General features: G+C 43.5%; 1 protein-coding gene across 2 annotated transcripts in view; it reads left to right on the top strand.

Moving 5' to 3' along the window:
• Positions 1–5813, top strand: part of LOC129816396 (TRAF3-interacting protein 1-like) — a 42936-nt gene extending 37123 nt beyond the window's left edge. For both annotated transcript variants that reach the window (XM_055870834.1, XM_055870835.1), the window contains exon 16: positions 58–5813. In XM_055870834.1, coding sequence (XP_055726809.1) covers positions 58–223 — 166 coding nt within the window. In that variant the 3' untranslated portion in view covers positions 224–5813. The remainder of the gene's footprint in view (positions 1–57) is intronic.
• The last annotated feature ends 11066 nt before the right edge of the window (positions 5814–16879 follow it).

Raw genomic sequence — 16879 nt, forward strand, 5'->3', positions numbered from 1 at the left:
ACACACACACACACACACAGGACTGACATTACATTTTGTGGTGTGTGTCATTTTCAGAGTGACGGACAACGCCGTGGAGCCTCTGAAGGCCGAGCTAGCCGAGCTGGAGCAGCTGATCAAGGAGCAGCAGGACAGGATCTGCGCTGTCAAGTCCAACGTCCTGAAGAACGAGGATAAGATCCAGAAGATGGTGACCAGCATCAACTTCTCCTCGCGAACATGAGGGGGAGCCAAGGTCCAAATAAAGGGGTTCGCTCCCTTAAAAAAAATAAGTGTTTGGGTGAGCCTGGGTTCTTACTTAGTCTGGTAACATCCGAAATGATAGAGGAGGCCTCAGCTGCACTTTCATTCCTTGTCATCAATGTTCCCTCTAAACGTGCGCGTGTGCGTGGGCGCGCACTTCCTCCAGGACTGCAGTGCAGAAGAAAATGCCATGCTGCGCAGAGACTGCAAGAGATTGAACTTCACTGAGTTCACCCCATTAGTTTGCACTATATAGATCAAAGCTTTTTCTGTGATCGAATCAACATCATATCAGCCCCTTTTCAATGCAACAAACCAAAACAAATCTAACTTTGCAAGATTGAGTCTGTGATTTTGCTGTAGGCAGAGCCAGAGCGCAACGGAGTAGAATTCTATTGGCGGGGTAGCCCACGAGCAGTCTTTCAATCACCTATGAGTCAATGTGGGCAGCGTAGCCTAGTGGCTAGAGCGTTGGACTTGTAACCCAAAGGTTGCAAGTTCGAATCCCCGAGCTGACAAGGTACAAATCTGTCGTTCTGCCCCTGCCCCTGAACACCCTGATAGGCCGTCATTGAAAATAAGAATTTGTTCTTAACTGACTTGCCTAGTTAAATAAAGGTAATAAAAATAAATGCGCAGATCAGCGCAGAGCGCGTGCACATTTTATATATTATTCTTTGTTAGTAATCAAGTTATTAGCCCAGGGTTGTTAGTCAGCCATGGGTTGTTACTGCTTCCTACAAGAGCACAAAATATGTAGGATACATTTCAAGCTGTCTTTGAAAAGCCAGTCAGGTAAAAAGCTAAAACTTAAAGGGGCGGTATTGTATTTTGAGACGGGCTTGAATATGCAAATAAGCCAATATGCTGTATGGTAATAATAATTAGTTGTATTTTATAAAGTGTTTCTTGCATCATACAACGCAATACAATGCAATTTACAATCACCTATTTGGCCCATGGTGTTACAGACCAAGTAAAAAATGATTAATTAATATCAAGCCCTTTATAATGTTTTTTTTAAGTATCATGCAATTTAGGCCTGCATAGAACACCATATATAGTCTACTGTAGGCTATAACATTGAAATCAAAAGCTATTTCCATGTGAAAATGTTATGGGATTTGCTCCATTGGTTTTGTTGGTAGGCCTACATTATGCTCAAATAGCCACAATAGCCATTGGCTACTGTCTAAAACTGTAAGGGTACAGCCTCAGTGTTCACTGTAAATGTGCGCCGAAAGTTGCACAGAATTCTCACAATGCTCAAGTTTCCGCTCACAAAACCAAAAATTTGCTCAGTGCCCCCAAGAAATTGAGGAAACGTTGGTTGTCATGTCATGATGAGAAAAAACGCCCCGCTTTTATCACCCCCTCTCTTTTCATGGTGCCTTTGTGGAACACACACACACACACTAACTGACTGGTTATGTAGAGGCTAGAGAAAGTTTGGACACCTGTGCTAGAGAAAATAGTAAAAAATAAAGAAAAACCCTTGAATGAGTAGGTGTCCAAACTTTTGACTGGTACTGTATATAAAAAAAATCCACATCCAACCATATACATTTGATACACACGTGTAATATTTAAATATGTCTGTCAATTAACAATTCTGCTGTTCTTCAAAGCCTCTAAAAAGCAATAGATCCGAGGTGTGTTTAACGGCTAGGCAGACGCGAGTAGGAGAAGACATGTTCCTCCTGGCAACCACTAGCCGTCGGCAAGACAGCAGGGCTCTATGCTGACCTTATTTTATTTTTACAGGGAGCACGTGTGCACCTAAGTTGAAAAATGTAGGCACACACAAAGAAATTTAGCAGCACAATGAAAAATATTTGAGATATTAAAGCTAGAATCCTTCATTTTTCTAGGTGTACTGGTGCTCCTAAATACAAATTCCAGGTTGCACAGCAAAACATTTAGGCTGACATAATTAGTTATGTTTTTAGGATGCCGATTTTAAAATTCTGTAGATAATGTTCCCAAATTGCATGTGAAAACTTATTGTGCTGTTTGTGATTTGGGAGTTCAAAACTTGATCGTTCTTTCATCTGAATTGGTTTTCAGAAAAACTTATAACCAATCTATCCCAAATGACATGTTTTATGGAGTTTAATTTACATATTTTTATAAATATATTTTTTTTAAATCTAAATGATTTATAAGATGAAGCAATACTAAGGTGGTGAAATTGCCCTACAATATAAACCACATGGTTAATAAATGTAGAAAAAAGTGGACCACAGTTCAATTCCCTAACAACCTCACAATTTATAGTGACATGTTTATTTGTCCATGCTGAAAATAACACTTTTTCGCAACACTTGTTTCACTTCCAAAGCAAAAATGGTTACTTAAATTGGATGGAGATCCAAACTGTACACTTCTAACATTTACGTAGTTAGATATTTAACTTCTTACGCAAGTGGAAACAAGTAATACTGTGTACAGATTTTAATCCATATTTTATTATAGCAGGATTATTAGCTAGTAGGGTCGGGCGGTATCCAGATTTTCATATCCTCATGCCGTCCTTCTCTCATCCCGGGATTTATGCTATTACCGGTTTAATACACAAGGGGGTGCCAAAATACACAGAAAAAGCACATTGGGCATCTACCAGAATGCTAACAAAATTTGTGCAAGTAATAGCTCATTTTCATGGAGGCTGCTAGCTAAATATGCTAAGGAATGCAAATACAAATGAACTAATTGCAAAGACAAACAATCCAGCTGATGAAGTTATACATATATACGGTTGAAGTCGGAAGTTTACATACACCTCAGCCAAATGCATTTAAACTCAGTTTTTCACAATTCCTGACATTTAATCCTAAACATTCCCTGTCTTAGGTCAGTTAGGATCACCACTTTATGAATGTGAAATGTCAGAATAATAGTAAAGAGAATGCTTTTATTTCTTTCATCACATTCCCAGTGGGTCAGAAGTTTACATACACTCAATTAGTATTTGGTAGCATTGCCTTTAAATTGTTTAACTTGGGTCAAACGTTTTGGGTAGCCTTCCACAAGCGTCCCACAATAAGTTGGGGGAATTCTGGCCCATTCCTCCTGGCAGAGCTGGTGTAACTGAGTCAGGTTTGTAGGCCTCCTTGCTCTCACATGCTTTTTCACTTCTGCCCACAAATGTTCTATAGGTTTGAGGTCAGGGCTTTGTGATGGCCACTCCAATACCTTGACTTTGTTGTCCTTAAGCCATTTTTCCACAACTTTGGAAGAATGCTTGGGGTCATTGTACATTTGGGAGACCCATTTGCGACCAAGCTTTAACTTCCTGACTGATGTCTTGAGATGTTGCTTCAATATTTCCACATCATTTTCCTCCCTCATGATGCCATCTATTTTGTGAAGTGCACCAGTCCCTCCTGCAGCAAAGCACCCCCACAACATGATGCCACCCCCATGCTTCACGGTTGGGATGGTGTTCTTCGGCTTGCAAGCCTCCCCCTTTTTCCTCCAAACAAAACGATGGCCATTATGGCCAAACAGTTCTATTTGATTCATCAGACCAGAGGACATTTCTCCAAAAAGTACGATTTTTGTCCCCATGTGCAGTTGCAAACTGTAGTCTGGCTTTTTTTATGGTGGTTTTGGAGCAGTGGCTTTTCCTTGCTGAGCGGCCTTTTAGGTTATGTCTATAGGACTCGGTTTACTGTGGATATAGATACTTTTGTACCTGTTTCCTCCAGCATCTTCACAAGGTCCTTTGCTGTTGTTCTGGGATTGATTTGCAAACCAAAGTATGTTGATCTCTAGGAGACAACGCGTCTCCTTCCTGAGCGGTATGACAGCTGTGTGGTCCCATGGTGTTTATCCTTGCGTACTATTGTTTGTACAGATGAACGTGGTACCTTCAGGTGTTTGGAAATTGCTTCCAAGGTTGAACCAGACTTGTGGAGGTCTCCAATTTATTTTCTGATATCTTGTCCGATTTCTTTTGATTTTCAGGCGAAGAGGCACTGAGTTTGAAGGTAGGTCTTGAAATACATCCACAGGTACACCTCCAATTGACAAAAATTCTGTCAATTAGCCGATCAGAATCTTCTAAAAGCCATGACATCATATCTGGAATTTTCCAAGCTGTTTAAAGGCACAGTCAACTTAGTGTATGTAAACTTCTGACCCACTGGAATGGTGATACAGTGAAATAATCTGTCTATAAACAAATGTTGAAAAAAATTACTTTTATCATGCACAAAGCAGATGTCCTAACCGACTTGCCAAAACTATAGTTTGTTAACAATACATTTGTGGAGTGGTTGAAAACGCATTTTAATGACTCCAACCTAAGTGTATGTAAACTTCTGACTTCATCTGTATATATATATATAATGTGTGTGTGTATTTAAAAATGTATATATAAAAATGCTTTGAAAAATGTCAAATAAATAGTTTAATTGGTATTGAAAAACCATCCCATGGCTATTTCCAAATACTCCGATACCGCCCAAGCCTAACATTAGAATGCAAAAGTAACACTTTAAAATAAGTTGCTCTTAAACCTGTGTAGTAACGCTGTAATGACTTAAGTAACAGCATCAGGGTATTCTAACATAGTGCTTGAGCAATTTAATCTGAAGTGTTACTCAAAATTCAAAAGGCACTCTCACATCTGAGCGATCTTTTTTTGCAGGTGCATGGTAACAGTTGGACAAGAGGAGGGAAAATCCTCTCGTTCTCTCAAACAGAGAATCAGTGAACATAAAGTCAATCAGGAGAAACGACAGGGATTATCCTGTCGCTGTACATTTTAATGACCTAAAACATGACATTTATACCTTTTTTAGATTTTGTGGCGTAGAGAAAATTAAGATATCAGACAGGGGTGATATAATACTCTGAGTAAAATATATTGTTTTTGGATTTTCACAGACATTATTTCCTTAAGATCTTAATGATGAAATGCTTATGTATGTTATGTTGTGAATTTTAATATGAATTATGTCCCTATTTCAGATTACTCAGATTACGTTTTTCTTAAAATGTACCCAATGATTTATGAAAACTTGCTCGGTAGGAAGATGTCCTCGTTGTGGTTTTACAGACATGTTATTTACACACTTTATTTGAATATTTATGAAATGCATATTGTTATATTTGGTAGCACTTATTTGTTTTTCCTTCGCCTCCAACCCCTTTCGATGCGTGGAACGGATGTAGGTGGGGCTAGGTTTACATAAGGGTGCTCATTTTTTTTAAATTCAAAGCTCTGACGTAGACCGTGAGGCCGATACGGAAGCTTATTAAAGATCAGTGATACTATGAAGAGCAGTGTGCAATCTAAAGTGTTATTAAAATAATATACTGTACAAGAAATAGTTTTTACTGAATGTCCTGTAAAGCAAGGGCCCATTTCTGAACTCTTATTTCTTTAAATTAGTTATTTCCATATATTTTTAAGAAATGACTATTTACGTTAAACTATTTGTACCATTCCCACAGTTGCTCTTTTAGCTGTATATTATGTCTATCATAGTTCACAAATTAGTATAATTTTGTAGTGATGTGAAATAAATGGTTACATTTAAATAAAATAACTTTGTCCTTTTGATTTGTTTTTTAAAAGTAGTAACTTATTACACAACAATAAGCAAGGAGGGTCTGGGATTGAGTTTGGTTTAGGGAATACTGCAGACTCTTTGCTAACGTGAGGTAAACATTACAATGGCATCTTAATAACTGCTCTGGATATCTCACGTTGCATACTGAGCAGATGACAAACGACCAGAGTTTGTGTTTCTGACTGGTTCACCCAAAGTCCTCCTGGTGTCTGGCACGACCGAGTCACACTTGCAAGGAGACCCTCTCCTTTGAAGGCTGGCCCAACGTGACATAACTCAAAACATTTACATTTGCTTTAAAAAGCCCTGTATTATAACATCAGCCGCTGGACTGTTTTTTGGCAAGCCACAAAACAGCTGTGATGCACACAAAATAATTAAGAACCTCAAACTTTAAGTGCGGTTTTGGTCATTTGGGATAGAAGTTAAGATTTTAGAAGCTCCTTTATAAAGGCAAGTGGACACCTGCTTAAAGTAAAGACTCTGGACTTGGTCTGAAGTGGAATAGTTGGATTTGTGCAGGCTGTAGTAGTGCACATGCATCCACTACTCCCATTACGCACATACATCCACTACTCTCTGCGTTTGCCCTCTTGTAAGACTCAAGAAAGAGGGTAAACTCTCCTGGAAGACTGAAGTGACTTGTGCCACGTGTAGGGTTTATATAATGGCTGTCTCTTCACCTTTAGAAAGGACAAGGCTCATCCAACTCAAGTGTTTGGACACTGAGCTTCAGAACGGTTTTCTTTGCTAATGAGCGACTTAATTCAGTGAGTGGGCCCCTAATATACCCACCACCCTTCAGTTATACCCAACAATTTACCACTTTACTCAAATCCATTATGTTAAATGGCATGAAAGAGTAGCTAGACACAAACATAGCCATGATATAAAGCATAGACTTTTAAAATGAGGCAACATGTTTGACAGATTCCCTTTTCCACTGTTGAGCAGCCTCAGTGTTTACAGAGCTGGGAGGTTCAGGATCCCTACGGTCCAGTCTGTTCAGAGTGACACATTGAGCCGCCTGGCCTCCCCTGTTTATTTTTAGAGGCCGCCGTCCAGGGTTCAGCTGTCGTCAGGCAGCAATAAGCCATGCTTGCACACCACCTCCCCCGACGTGAAACCTTCAACAGCGGCACAGTCAAGTCACCTACCTGAATTAAACAGTGAGTTGAAATTCTGCCTCGAGTTAAGCCACCCGACTCACTCACACTCTCAACTCACAGACTGACTGTTAGTCCTAGACCCTAGTTTGTCTGCGTCCTTGTAACCCATGAAAGAAGCTTTATTCTCAGGCCATAGGTGCTGAGTCCTACCGCTTTCAAATACTGTTCAAAAAGGTTATTAATAACCATGTCACTGGTCCACTGAGCCATAAGTCAACTTACATCAAAAGAAAATGAAGACACCTTTTCATTTGTCCAGTGCATGTGTGTGGTCACTACAGTACCAGTCAAAAGTTTGGACACACCTACTTTTCTACATTGTAGAATAATAGTGAAGACATTAAAACACATAAGGAATCATGTGGTAACCAAAAAAGTGTTAAACAAATCAAAATATGTGCTATTTTAGATTCTTTGAATTAGCCACCATTTGCCTTGATGACAGCTTTGCCAAGAGTGTGCATTCTCTCAACCAGCTTCACCTGGAATGCTTTTCTAACAGTCTTGAAGAAGTTCCCACATATGCTGAGCACTTGTTGGCTGCTTTCCCTTCACTCTGTGGTCCAACTCATCTCAAACCATCTCAGTTGGGTTGATGTCGATGATTGTGGAGGCCAGGTCATCTGATGCAGCACTCCATCACTCTCTTTGGTAATAGTCCTTACACAGCCTGGAGGTGTGTTGTGTCAAGTGATAGTCCCAATAAGCACTGCAGAATGGTGTATCGCTGCAGAATGCTGTGGTAGCCATGCTGGCTAAATAAATCACTGACATTGTCACCAGCAAAGCACCATCACACCATCTCCACTATGCTTCACGGTGGGAACCACACATACGGAGATCATCCGTTCACCTACTCTACATCTCAAAGACACGGGGGTTGGAACACAAATCTCTCATTTGGACTCATCAGACCAAAGGACAGATTTCCACCGGTCTAATGTCCATTGCTCGTGTTTCTTCGCACGAGCAAGTCTCTTCTTCTTATTGGTGTCCTTTTAGTTGTGGTTTCTTTGCAGCAATTTGACTATGAATGCCTGATTCACACAGTCTCCTCTGAACAGTTGATGTTGACATGTCTGTTACTTGAACTCTGAAGCATTTATTTGGGCTGCAATTGGAGGTACAGTTAACTCTAATGAACTTATCCTCTGCAGCAGAGGTAACTCTTGGTCTTCCTTTACTGTGGCGGTCCTCATGAGAGCCAGTTTCATCATAGCGCATGATGGTTTTTGCAAATGTACTTGAAACTTTCAAAGTTCTTGAAATTTTCCAGATTGACTGACCTTCATGTCTTAAAGTAATCATGGACTGTCGTTTCTCTTTGCTTATTTGAGCTGTTCTTGACGTAATATTACCAAATAGGGCTATCTTCTTTATACCAGCCATCAATCAATCAATCAATCAATTTGATTTTATATAGCCCTTCGTACATCAGCTGATATCTCGAAGTGCTGTACAGAAACCCAGCCTAAAACCCCAAACAGCTAGTAATGCAGGTGAAGAAGCACGGTGGCTAGGAAAAACTCCCTAGAAAGGCCAAAACCTAGGAAGAAACCTAGAGAGGAACCAGGCTATGAGGGGTGGCCAGTCCTCTTCTGGCTGTGCCGGGTGGAGATTATAACAGAACTATGCCAAGATGTTCAAAAATGTTCATAAGTGACAAGCATGGTCAAATAATAATCATGAATAATTTTCAGTTGGCTTTTCATAGCTGATCATTAAGAGTTGAAAAACAACAGGTCTGGGACAGGTGGCGGTTCCATAACCGCAGGCAGAACAGCTGAAACTGGAATAGCAGCAAGGCCAGGCGGACTGGGGACAGCAAGGAGTCACCACGGGCGGCAGTCCCGACGCATGGTCATAGGGCCCAGGTCCTCCGAGAGAAAGAAAGAGAGAAGGAGAAAATTAGAGAGAGCCAAGATTTTCAAAATGTTCATAAATGACAAGCATGGTCAAATAATAATCAGGAATAAATCTGTTGGCTTTTCATAGCCGATCATTAAGAGTTGAAAACAGCAGGTCTGGGACAGGTAGGGGTTCCATAACCGCAGGCAGAAGAGTTGAAACTGGAATAGCAGCAAGGCCAGGCGGACTGGGGGCAGCAAGGAGTCACCACGGCCGGTGGTCCCGACGTATGGTCCTAGGGCTCAGGTCCTCCGAGAGAAAGAGAGAAGGAGAAAATTAGAGAGAGCCAAGATTTTCAAAATGTTCATAAATGACAAGCATGGTCAAATAATAATCAGGAATAAATCTCAGTTGGCTTTTCATAGCCGATCATTAAGAGTTGAAAACAGCAGGTCTGGGACAGGTAGGGGTCTAGTAACCGCAGGCAGAACAGTTGAAACTGGAATAGCAGCAAGGCCGGGCGGACTGGGGACAGCAAGGTGTCAGCATGCCCGGTAGTCCTGACGTATGGTCCTAGGGCTCAGGTTCTCAGAGAGAAAGAGAGAACGAGAGAATTAGAGAGAGCATACTTAAATTCACACAGGACACTGGATAAGACAGGAGAAGTACTCCAGGTATAACCAACTGACCCTAGCCCCCCGACACATAAACTACTGCAGCATAAATACTGGAGGCTGAGACAGGAGCGGTCAGGAGACACTGTGGCCCCATCCGAAGAAACCCCCGGACAGGGCCAAACAGGAAGGATATAACCCCACCCACTCTGCCAAAGCACAGCCCCCACACCACTAGAGGGATATCCTCAACCACCAACTTACAATCCTGAGACAATTGTGTTGTGACAAGCCATACCTTGTCACAACACAATTGATTGTCTCAAATGCATTAAGAAGGAAAGAAATTCCACAAAATAACTTAACAGGGCACACCTGTCAATTGAAATGCATTCCAGGTGACTACCTCATGAAGCTGGTTGAGAGAATACCAAGAGTGTGCAAAGCTGTCATCAAGGCAAAGGGTGGATACTTTTGAAGAATCTGAAATATAAAATGTATTTTGATTGAACACTTTTTTGGTTACTACATGATTCCATGTGTTTTTTCCATATTTGATGTCTTCACTATTATTCTACAATGTAGAGAATAGTAAAAATAAAGAAAAACCCTAGAATGAGTAGGTGTGTCCAAACTTTTGACTGGAACTGTACAGTATTCATGATAATGATATTGATCAGTATTATACTCAAGGCTATATTTGAATCAGAAATTGGTATACTGTGGAAGCTACGACCTATTCAATTAAATGTGTCTGTTTTTAACACAAAAAAAGCAATGATTTGGGAACGCAACCTTCTGTCCCGTGAATTTGAGCCTTATCTCAGCAAGCAGACAAGTAACATAACTTGTTAAATTCATATTAGGGTGATGACTACATTGGTGACAGTGGTACCATAATATCTCCAAACTTCACTCCCACAAATTTCCGAAAGGCATTGGATTGGTGTAGGCATGGGCTAGAGGGAGTTTCAACTATATTTCTTATATCAGTAATTTCCTTTAAATCAGTGAAGAGACGTGAACAAGGGCACCATTCGGGAGAAAGGAGTTTATTATTGGGATGCAACCTGTATCAGAATAGAGTACCACAGTATAAGTCATAATACCCATAATACCCAACCTCGCGGTCAAACGGAAATGGTTCCAAAAGTTTTTCCACCATTCATTTTTCCCAATAGGGGATTTTAGAAACACTTAAAAAGGGCTGTGTTTCATGTAGGCTTTCCCTGGCGTGATGTTTTGATAACTGTAAATCTCTCTAGGACAAGGTGACTTTTATTAATATATTCACCTGTATTTACCCCCCAAAATGAAATGCTAATTAGCTGCTAATGTGGCTATCATAAAGAACTACAAATGCCATGATGATGATCTGAACGAGACTGCCGAATCAAGGCAAAGGTAATAATCTCTGGATTAACTAAATGTAGTAATGAATCAATTGGCTACATTTTCTTTAAATGGACAATTCTGTGAACTGTCTTGTGCAATTGACAATACCTGTTAGCAAAGGTGTCAGCTAGAGAGCACTTGCAGGAGCTTGCAGGTATTGAAGTTTTGCATTGTCTACTTTGTTGCTAATTTGCATTTTCGAGAGAAAATGGAACCGAATATATTGATAAGTCAACTTGTCCGAGAGAGATTTGCATGGTTATCCAAATGTCACGCCAGGGTAAGCCTACATGAAACCCAGCCCTTATTTTAAAAGTTTCTAAAATCCCCTATGGGAAAAATGAATGGTGGAAAAGCTATTGGAACCATTTCCCTGTTTGACCGCTAGGTTTTATTAGTATTATGACAACTCCACTGTATGTCACACCCTGATCTTTTTCACCTGTCTTTGTGCTTGTCTCCACCCGCCTCCAGGTGTCACCCATATTCCCCATTAACCCCAGTGTATTTATACCTGTGTTCTCCATAAGTCTGTTGCCAGTTCGTTTGGTTCATCAAGCCTACCAGCGGTTTTGCCTTGCTCCTGTCTTGTTCTAGTTCCTGTTTTCTAGTTTTCTTGGTTTTGACCATTCTACCTGCCCCGACTCTGAGCCTGCCGTTATGTACCTTATGGACTCTGATCTGGATTACTGACCTCTGCCTGCCCCTGACCTGTAGTTTTGCCTGCCCCTGGTTCTAGTAATAAACTTTTGTGACTTCGACATTGTCTGCATCTGGGTCTTCTCCGGAAACGTGATAGTACGAACTGGCCATGACTGACCCAGCAGACGCAGACCAGCTCCACAATGCTGTCTCTCTCCAAGGAGGCACCATTGGAAGACACGAGGAGCTACTTTAATGTCTTGAATACATAATTTAAACATTCACAGTGTAGGTTGAAAAAGGTTAGTGAACTCCTAGGCTAATGACTTCTCCAAAAGCTAATTGGAGACAGGTAACCTGGAGTTCTATCAATGAGATGAGATTGGAGATGGTTAGAGCTGCCCTGCCCTATTAAAAAAAACACTCACAATTTGAGTTTGGTATTCACAAGAAGCATTGTCTGATGTGAATAATGCCTCGAACAAAAGTGATCTCAGAAAACCTAAGATTAAGAATTGTTTACTTGCATAAAGCTGGAAATGGTTACAAAAGTATCTCTAAAAGCCTTGATGTTCATCAGTCCACAGTAAAACGAATAAAAATGGAGAAAGTTCAGCACTGTTGCTACTCTCCCTAGGAGTGGCTGTCCTGCAAAGATGACTGCAAGAGCACAACGCAAAATGCTCAATGAGGTTAAGAAGAATCCTAGAGTGCCAGCTAAAGACTTACAGAAATCTCTGGAACTTGCTAACAACTCTGTTGACGAGTCTACAATACGTAAAACACTAAACAAGAATGGTGTTTATGGGAGGACACCACGGAGGAAGTCACTGCTGTCAAAAAAAACATTGCTGCAAATCTGAAGTTTGCAAAAGAGCACCTGGATGTTCATCAGCGCTACTGGCAAAATATTCTGTAGACAGATTAAGCTAAAGTTGAGTTGTTTGGAAGGAACACACAATACTGTGTGGAGAAAAAAGGGCACAGCACACCATCAAAATCTCATCCCAACTGTAAAGTGTGGTGGAGCAAGCATCATGGTTTGGGGCTGCCTGGACAGTTTGTTATCATTGACAGAAAAATTAATTCCCAAGTTTATCAAGACATTTTACAGGATAATATTAGGCTATCTGTTCGCCAATTGAAGCTCAGAAGTTGAGTGATGCAACAGGACAACAACCTAAAACACAGAAGTAAATCAACAACAGAATGGCTTCAACAGAAGAAAATGCGCCTTCTGGAGTGGCCCAGTCAGAGTCCTGACCTCAACCCGATTTGAGACGCTGTGGCATGAACTTAAGAGAGCGGTTCACATCAGACATCCCAAGAATACTGCTGAACTGAAACAGTTTTGTAAAGAGGAATGGTCCAAAATTCCTCCTAACGTTGTGCACGTCTGATCCGCAACTACAGAAAACATTTGGTTGAGGTTATTGCTGCCAAAGGAGGGTCAACCAGTTATTAAATCCAAGGGTTCACATACTTTTTCCACCCTGCACTGTGAACGTTCACACTGTGTTTTCAAAAAGACACTAAAACATATAATTGTTTGTGTTATTAGTTTAAGCAGACTGTGTTTGTCTATTATTGTGACTTAGATGAAGATCAGATTACATTTTTTTACACCAATTTATGCAGAAATCCAGGTAATTCCAAAGGGTTCACATACTTTTTCTTGCCACTGTAGGCTGTCCCCAGCCGAACGGCTATACAGGCTTCACACAAAGAGTTGCCTGTATTGCGGGACTACTGGTCATTTTATGTCCACCTGTCCACTAAAAGACCAGGCTCACCGGTAGGAGCGAGTACTCTAGTGGGCCATATGGAGAACTTCCCTTTCCCCTTACTCACACCCCTTTTCATGCCATCTTGCTGTGGGGGAACCAGTCAAAATCTCTCTGGGTAGTCATCGACTCTGGGGCCGATGAGAGCTTTATGGACGCTACCCTGGCGTCCGAGCTGGGCATCCCCACTCAGCCCCTCTCCATTCCCATGGACGTTAGCGCTGGACGGGCGCTCTATAGGCCGGGTCACCCACAATACCACCCCCATCAACCTCCGCGTGTCTGGGAACCACAGCGAGACGATCCAATTCCTGCTTATTAAGTCTCCTCAGGTTCCCGTGGTATTGGGATTCTCTTGGCTCCAGCGACACAATCCCCTTATTGACTGGTCTGCTGGTGCCACCATGGGCTGGATCCTGTTCTGCCACGGTTTTTGCCTGAAGTCAGCGCAGCCTGCCCCGGGACGTCTTCCTGGGGGCTCAGAAGTTGCCCCGGACCTGTCCGCCATTCCCGCGGAGTACCAGGACCTCCAGGAGATGTTCAGTAAGGCTCGGCCACTTCGCTTCCGCCGCACCGACCCTATGACTGCGGGATCGACCTTCTCCCAGGCACCACTCTGCCCCGGGGACAACTGTACTCTATCAGGTCCGGAGACCTACATTGAGGACTCCCTAGCTGCAGGGTCCATCTGTCTTTCTGCCTCCCCCGCTGGCGCAGGGTTCTTCTTTGTGGAGAAGGACAAAACTCTGCGCCTGTGCATCGACTACCGGGGCCTCACCAACATCACGGTGAAGAACCGCTACCCCTACCACTCATCTCCTCGGCCTTCGAGCTGCTCCAGAGGGCCACCGTGTTCTCCAAGCTGGACTTACGGAACGCCTACCATCTGGTGCGGATACAGGAAGGGGACAAGTGGAAGACTGCCTTCAACACAGCCAGCTGTCACAATGAGTATCTGGTCATGCCATTTGAACACAACCCCTGCTGTGTTCCAGGCTCTGGTGAATGATGTGCTCTGCAACATGTTGAACCGGTTAGTCTTCATCTACCTCAAAGACATCCCAAGAACATGTGCTCTACGTCCGACAGGTTCTCCAACGCCTTCTGGAGAACCAGCTTTTTGTGAAAGCAGAGAAGTGCGAATTCCATCGCTCCACCATCCCCTTCCTGGGTTACATCATAGCTGCAGGGAGTGTACAGATGGATCCCGGGAAGGTGAGAACGGTGGTGGATTGGCCCCAGCCTTACATCCAAAGTGCAACTTTGAAGTTTCTTGGTATTCGCCAACTTTTAGCGCCGCTTTATCCGGGGTTACAGTTCCCTGGCTTTCCCCCTGTCTGCACTCACCTCTCCCAAGGTTCCGTTCACGTGGTCCCCAACTGCTGATTGTGTGTTCCGGGATCTCAAACACCATTTCACCACAGTTCCCATCTTGGGTTCATCCTACGATGTGGGGAACTACGATGTGGGGAATCATGAGCTTCTCGCGGTGAAAATTGTATTGGGGGAATGAAGGCACTGGCTGGAGGGGCGGAACAGCCGTTCATTGTGTGGACAGACTACAAGAACATGAAATATCTCCGCAACGCAAAGCATCAATTCCAGGTTAGCTAGGTGTGCCCTGCTTTTCACCCGGTTCAACTTCTCCTTCTCATACCGACTGGGATCCAAGAATGTCATGCCGGATGCGCTGTCACGCCGCTATAGCCCCACGGCTACACCCCTGGAACCCGAGACCATCCATCCCACCTCGTGCCTGGCGATGTCACTCAGCTGGGGAATAGGGAAGCAGGTTCGTGAGGAGAAGCATTCCCAGCCGAACCCCAGTGGGGCCCAGATAACCGGATGTTTGTTCCTGACGATGTCCGCTCCTCAGTCCTGGAATGGGCCCACTCCTCCAAGCTTGCCTGCCACCTGGGACCCTGACCTTTGTGCAACACCGCTTTTGGTGGCCTACCATGGTTCCTGACATCTCCGCGTTCATCGCGGCATGCACGATCTGTGCGTACAACAAGACTCCCGGCAAGCTCCGGCTGGTCTCCTGCAACCTCTGCCTGTTCCTCACTGTCCCTGGTCCCACATATCCCTGGACTTTGTCACGGGTCTCCCCCTGTCTGATGGCAGCACCGCTATCCTGACAGTAGTGGACCGGTTTTCCAAAGCCGCCCACTTCATTCCTCTCCCCAAGCTACTCTCTGCCAAAGAGACGGTGCAGCACGTCTTCCAGATCCATAGACTCCCAGTGGACATGGTCTCCGTCCGGGATCCTCAGTTCTCGTCCCGGTTCTGGAAGGCGTTCTGCACACTCATTGTGTCGTCAGCCAGCCTGTCCTCTGGGTTCCACCCCAAGTCCAACGGCCAGTCGGAGCGAGCCAACCAAGACCTGGAGACGACTCTTCGCTGCCTGGTCTCCGCCAACCCCACCACCTGGAGCAAGCAACTACTGTGAGTGGAATATGCCCGTAACACCCATCCTTACTCTGCCATGGGTCTCTCATCCAATGAGTGTTCCCTAGGTTATCAGCCCCCACTCTTCCCGGAGCAAGAGCAAGAGGTCGACGTACCCTCGGCCCAGATGTTTGTCCGCCACTGTTGTCGTACCTGGAATAGAGACCGATTTGATCGGCTCTTCTCAAGACCACCTCCAGGTATCGACTACAAGCGGACCGCCACCGGTATGGTCCCGGGCAGAGGGTATGGATGTCCACCCGAGATCTGCCCCTCCGGGTGGAATCCTGCAAGCTTTCCTATGGTTTATTGTCCCTTTCCCAATCTCCAAGATACTTAGCCCCTCTGCTGTTCATCTTCTGTTGTCCCGTACCCTCCGTATACATCACACTTTTCATGTGTCTAGTATCAAACCCATGTCTCACAGCCCTTTGTCTCCTGTTTCCAGGCCCACCCCTCTCCCTCCTCCCCTGTGTTCTCTGTTTGTCTGTTGCCAGTTAGTTTTGTTCGTCAAGCCTACCAGCGTCTTCCCCTTGCTGTCGTCTTGTTCTAGTTCCTGTTTTCTAGTTTTCCAGGTTTTGACCATTCTACCTGCCCCGCCCCTAAGCCTGTCTGCCATTCTGTACCTTATGGACTGATCTGGATTACTGACCTCTGCCTGGCCTTGACCTGTTTTCCTGTCCCCTGTTCTCGTAATAAACTTGTGTTACTTCAACACTGTCTGCATCTGGGTCTTCTCCTGGAACGTGACACTGTGGGGTTCCACAGTATTCCCCATAGCTATAATGTGTTTGGTCCAATTTAAAGGGGGCAATCAGCAGTTGCTACATCCATTTTTGGATTGATAAATTAATTATATGTACCCATTTGATACTTGAAGAATATAACTTACATTTCTCATGAGCTTAGTTCAACTGTCTTAACCCATCAGAACCCTAATTATTAGCTTGGTTTACTCCAATGTTTGTAAACAAAGTAAATGTAAATAAACACTATAGCCTCAAAACATGGTTTAAACTATAATTTTATATAATGGCTGGTCAGTCCTTGCATCCATTAGCACTGTCTATGAATTTGAGATTGGTTACTCCAACCAACCCCATCCCTCAGCATTTTACTGCAACAGGGGCTGCTCATTTCACCTTTAACTGACT

This window comes from Salvelinus fontinalis, chromosome 19 (assembly GCF_029448725.1).
Source record: "Salvelinus fontinalis isolate EN_2023a chromosome 19, ASM2944872v1, whole genome shotgun sequence".
Lineage (NCBI taxonomy): Eukaryota > Metazoa > Chordata > Actinopteri > Salmoniformes > Salmonidae > Salvelinus > Salvelinus fontinalis.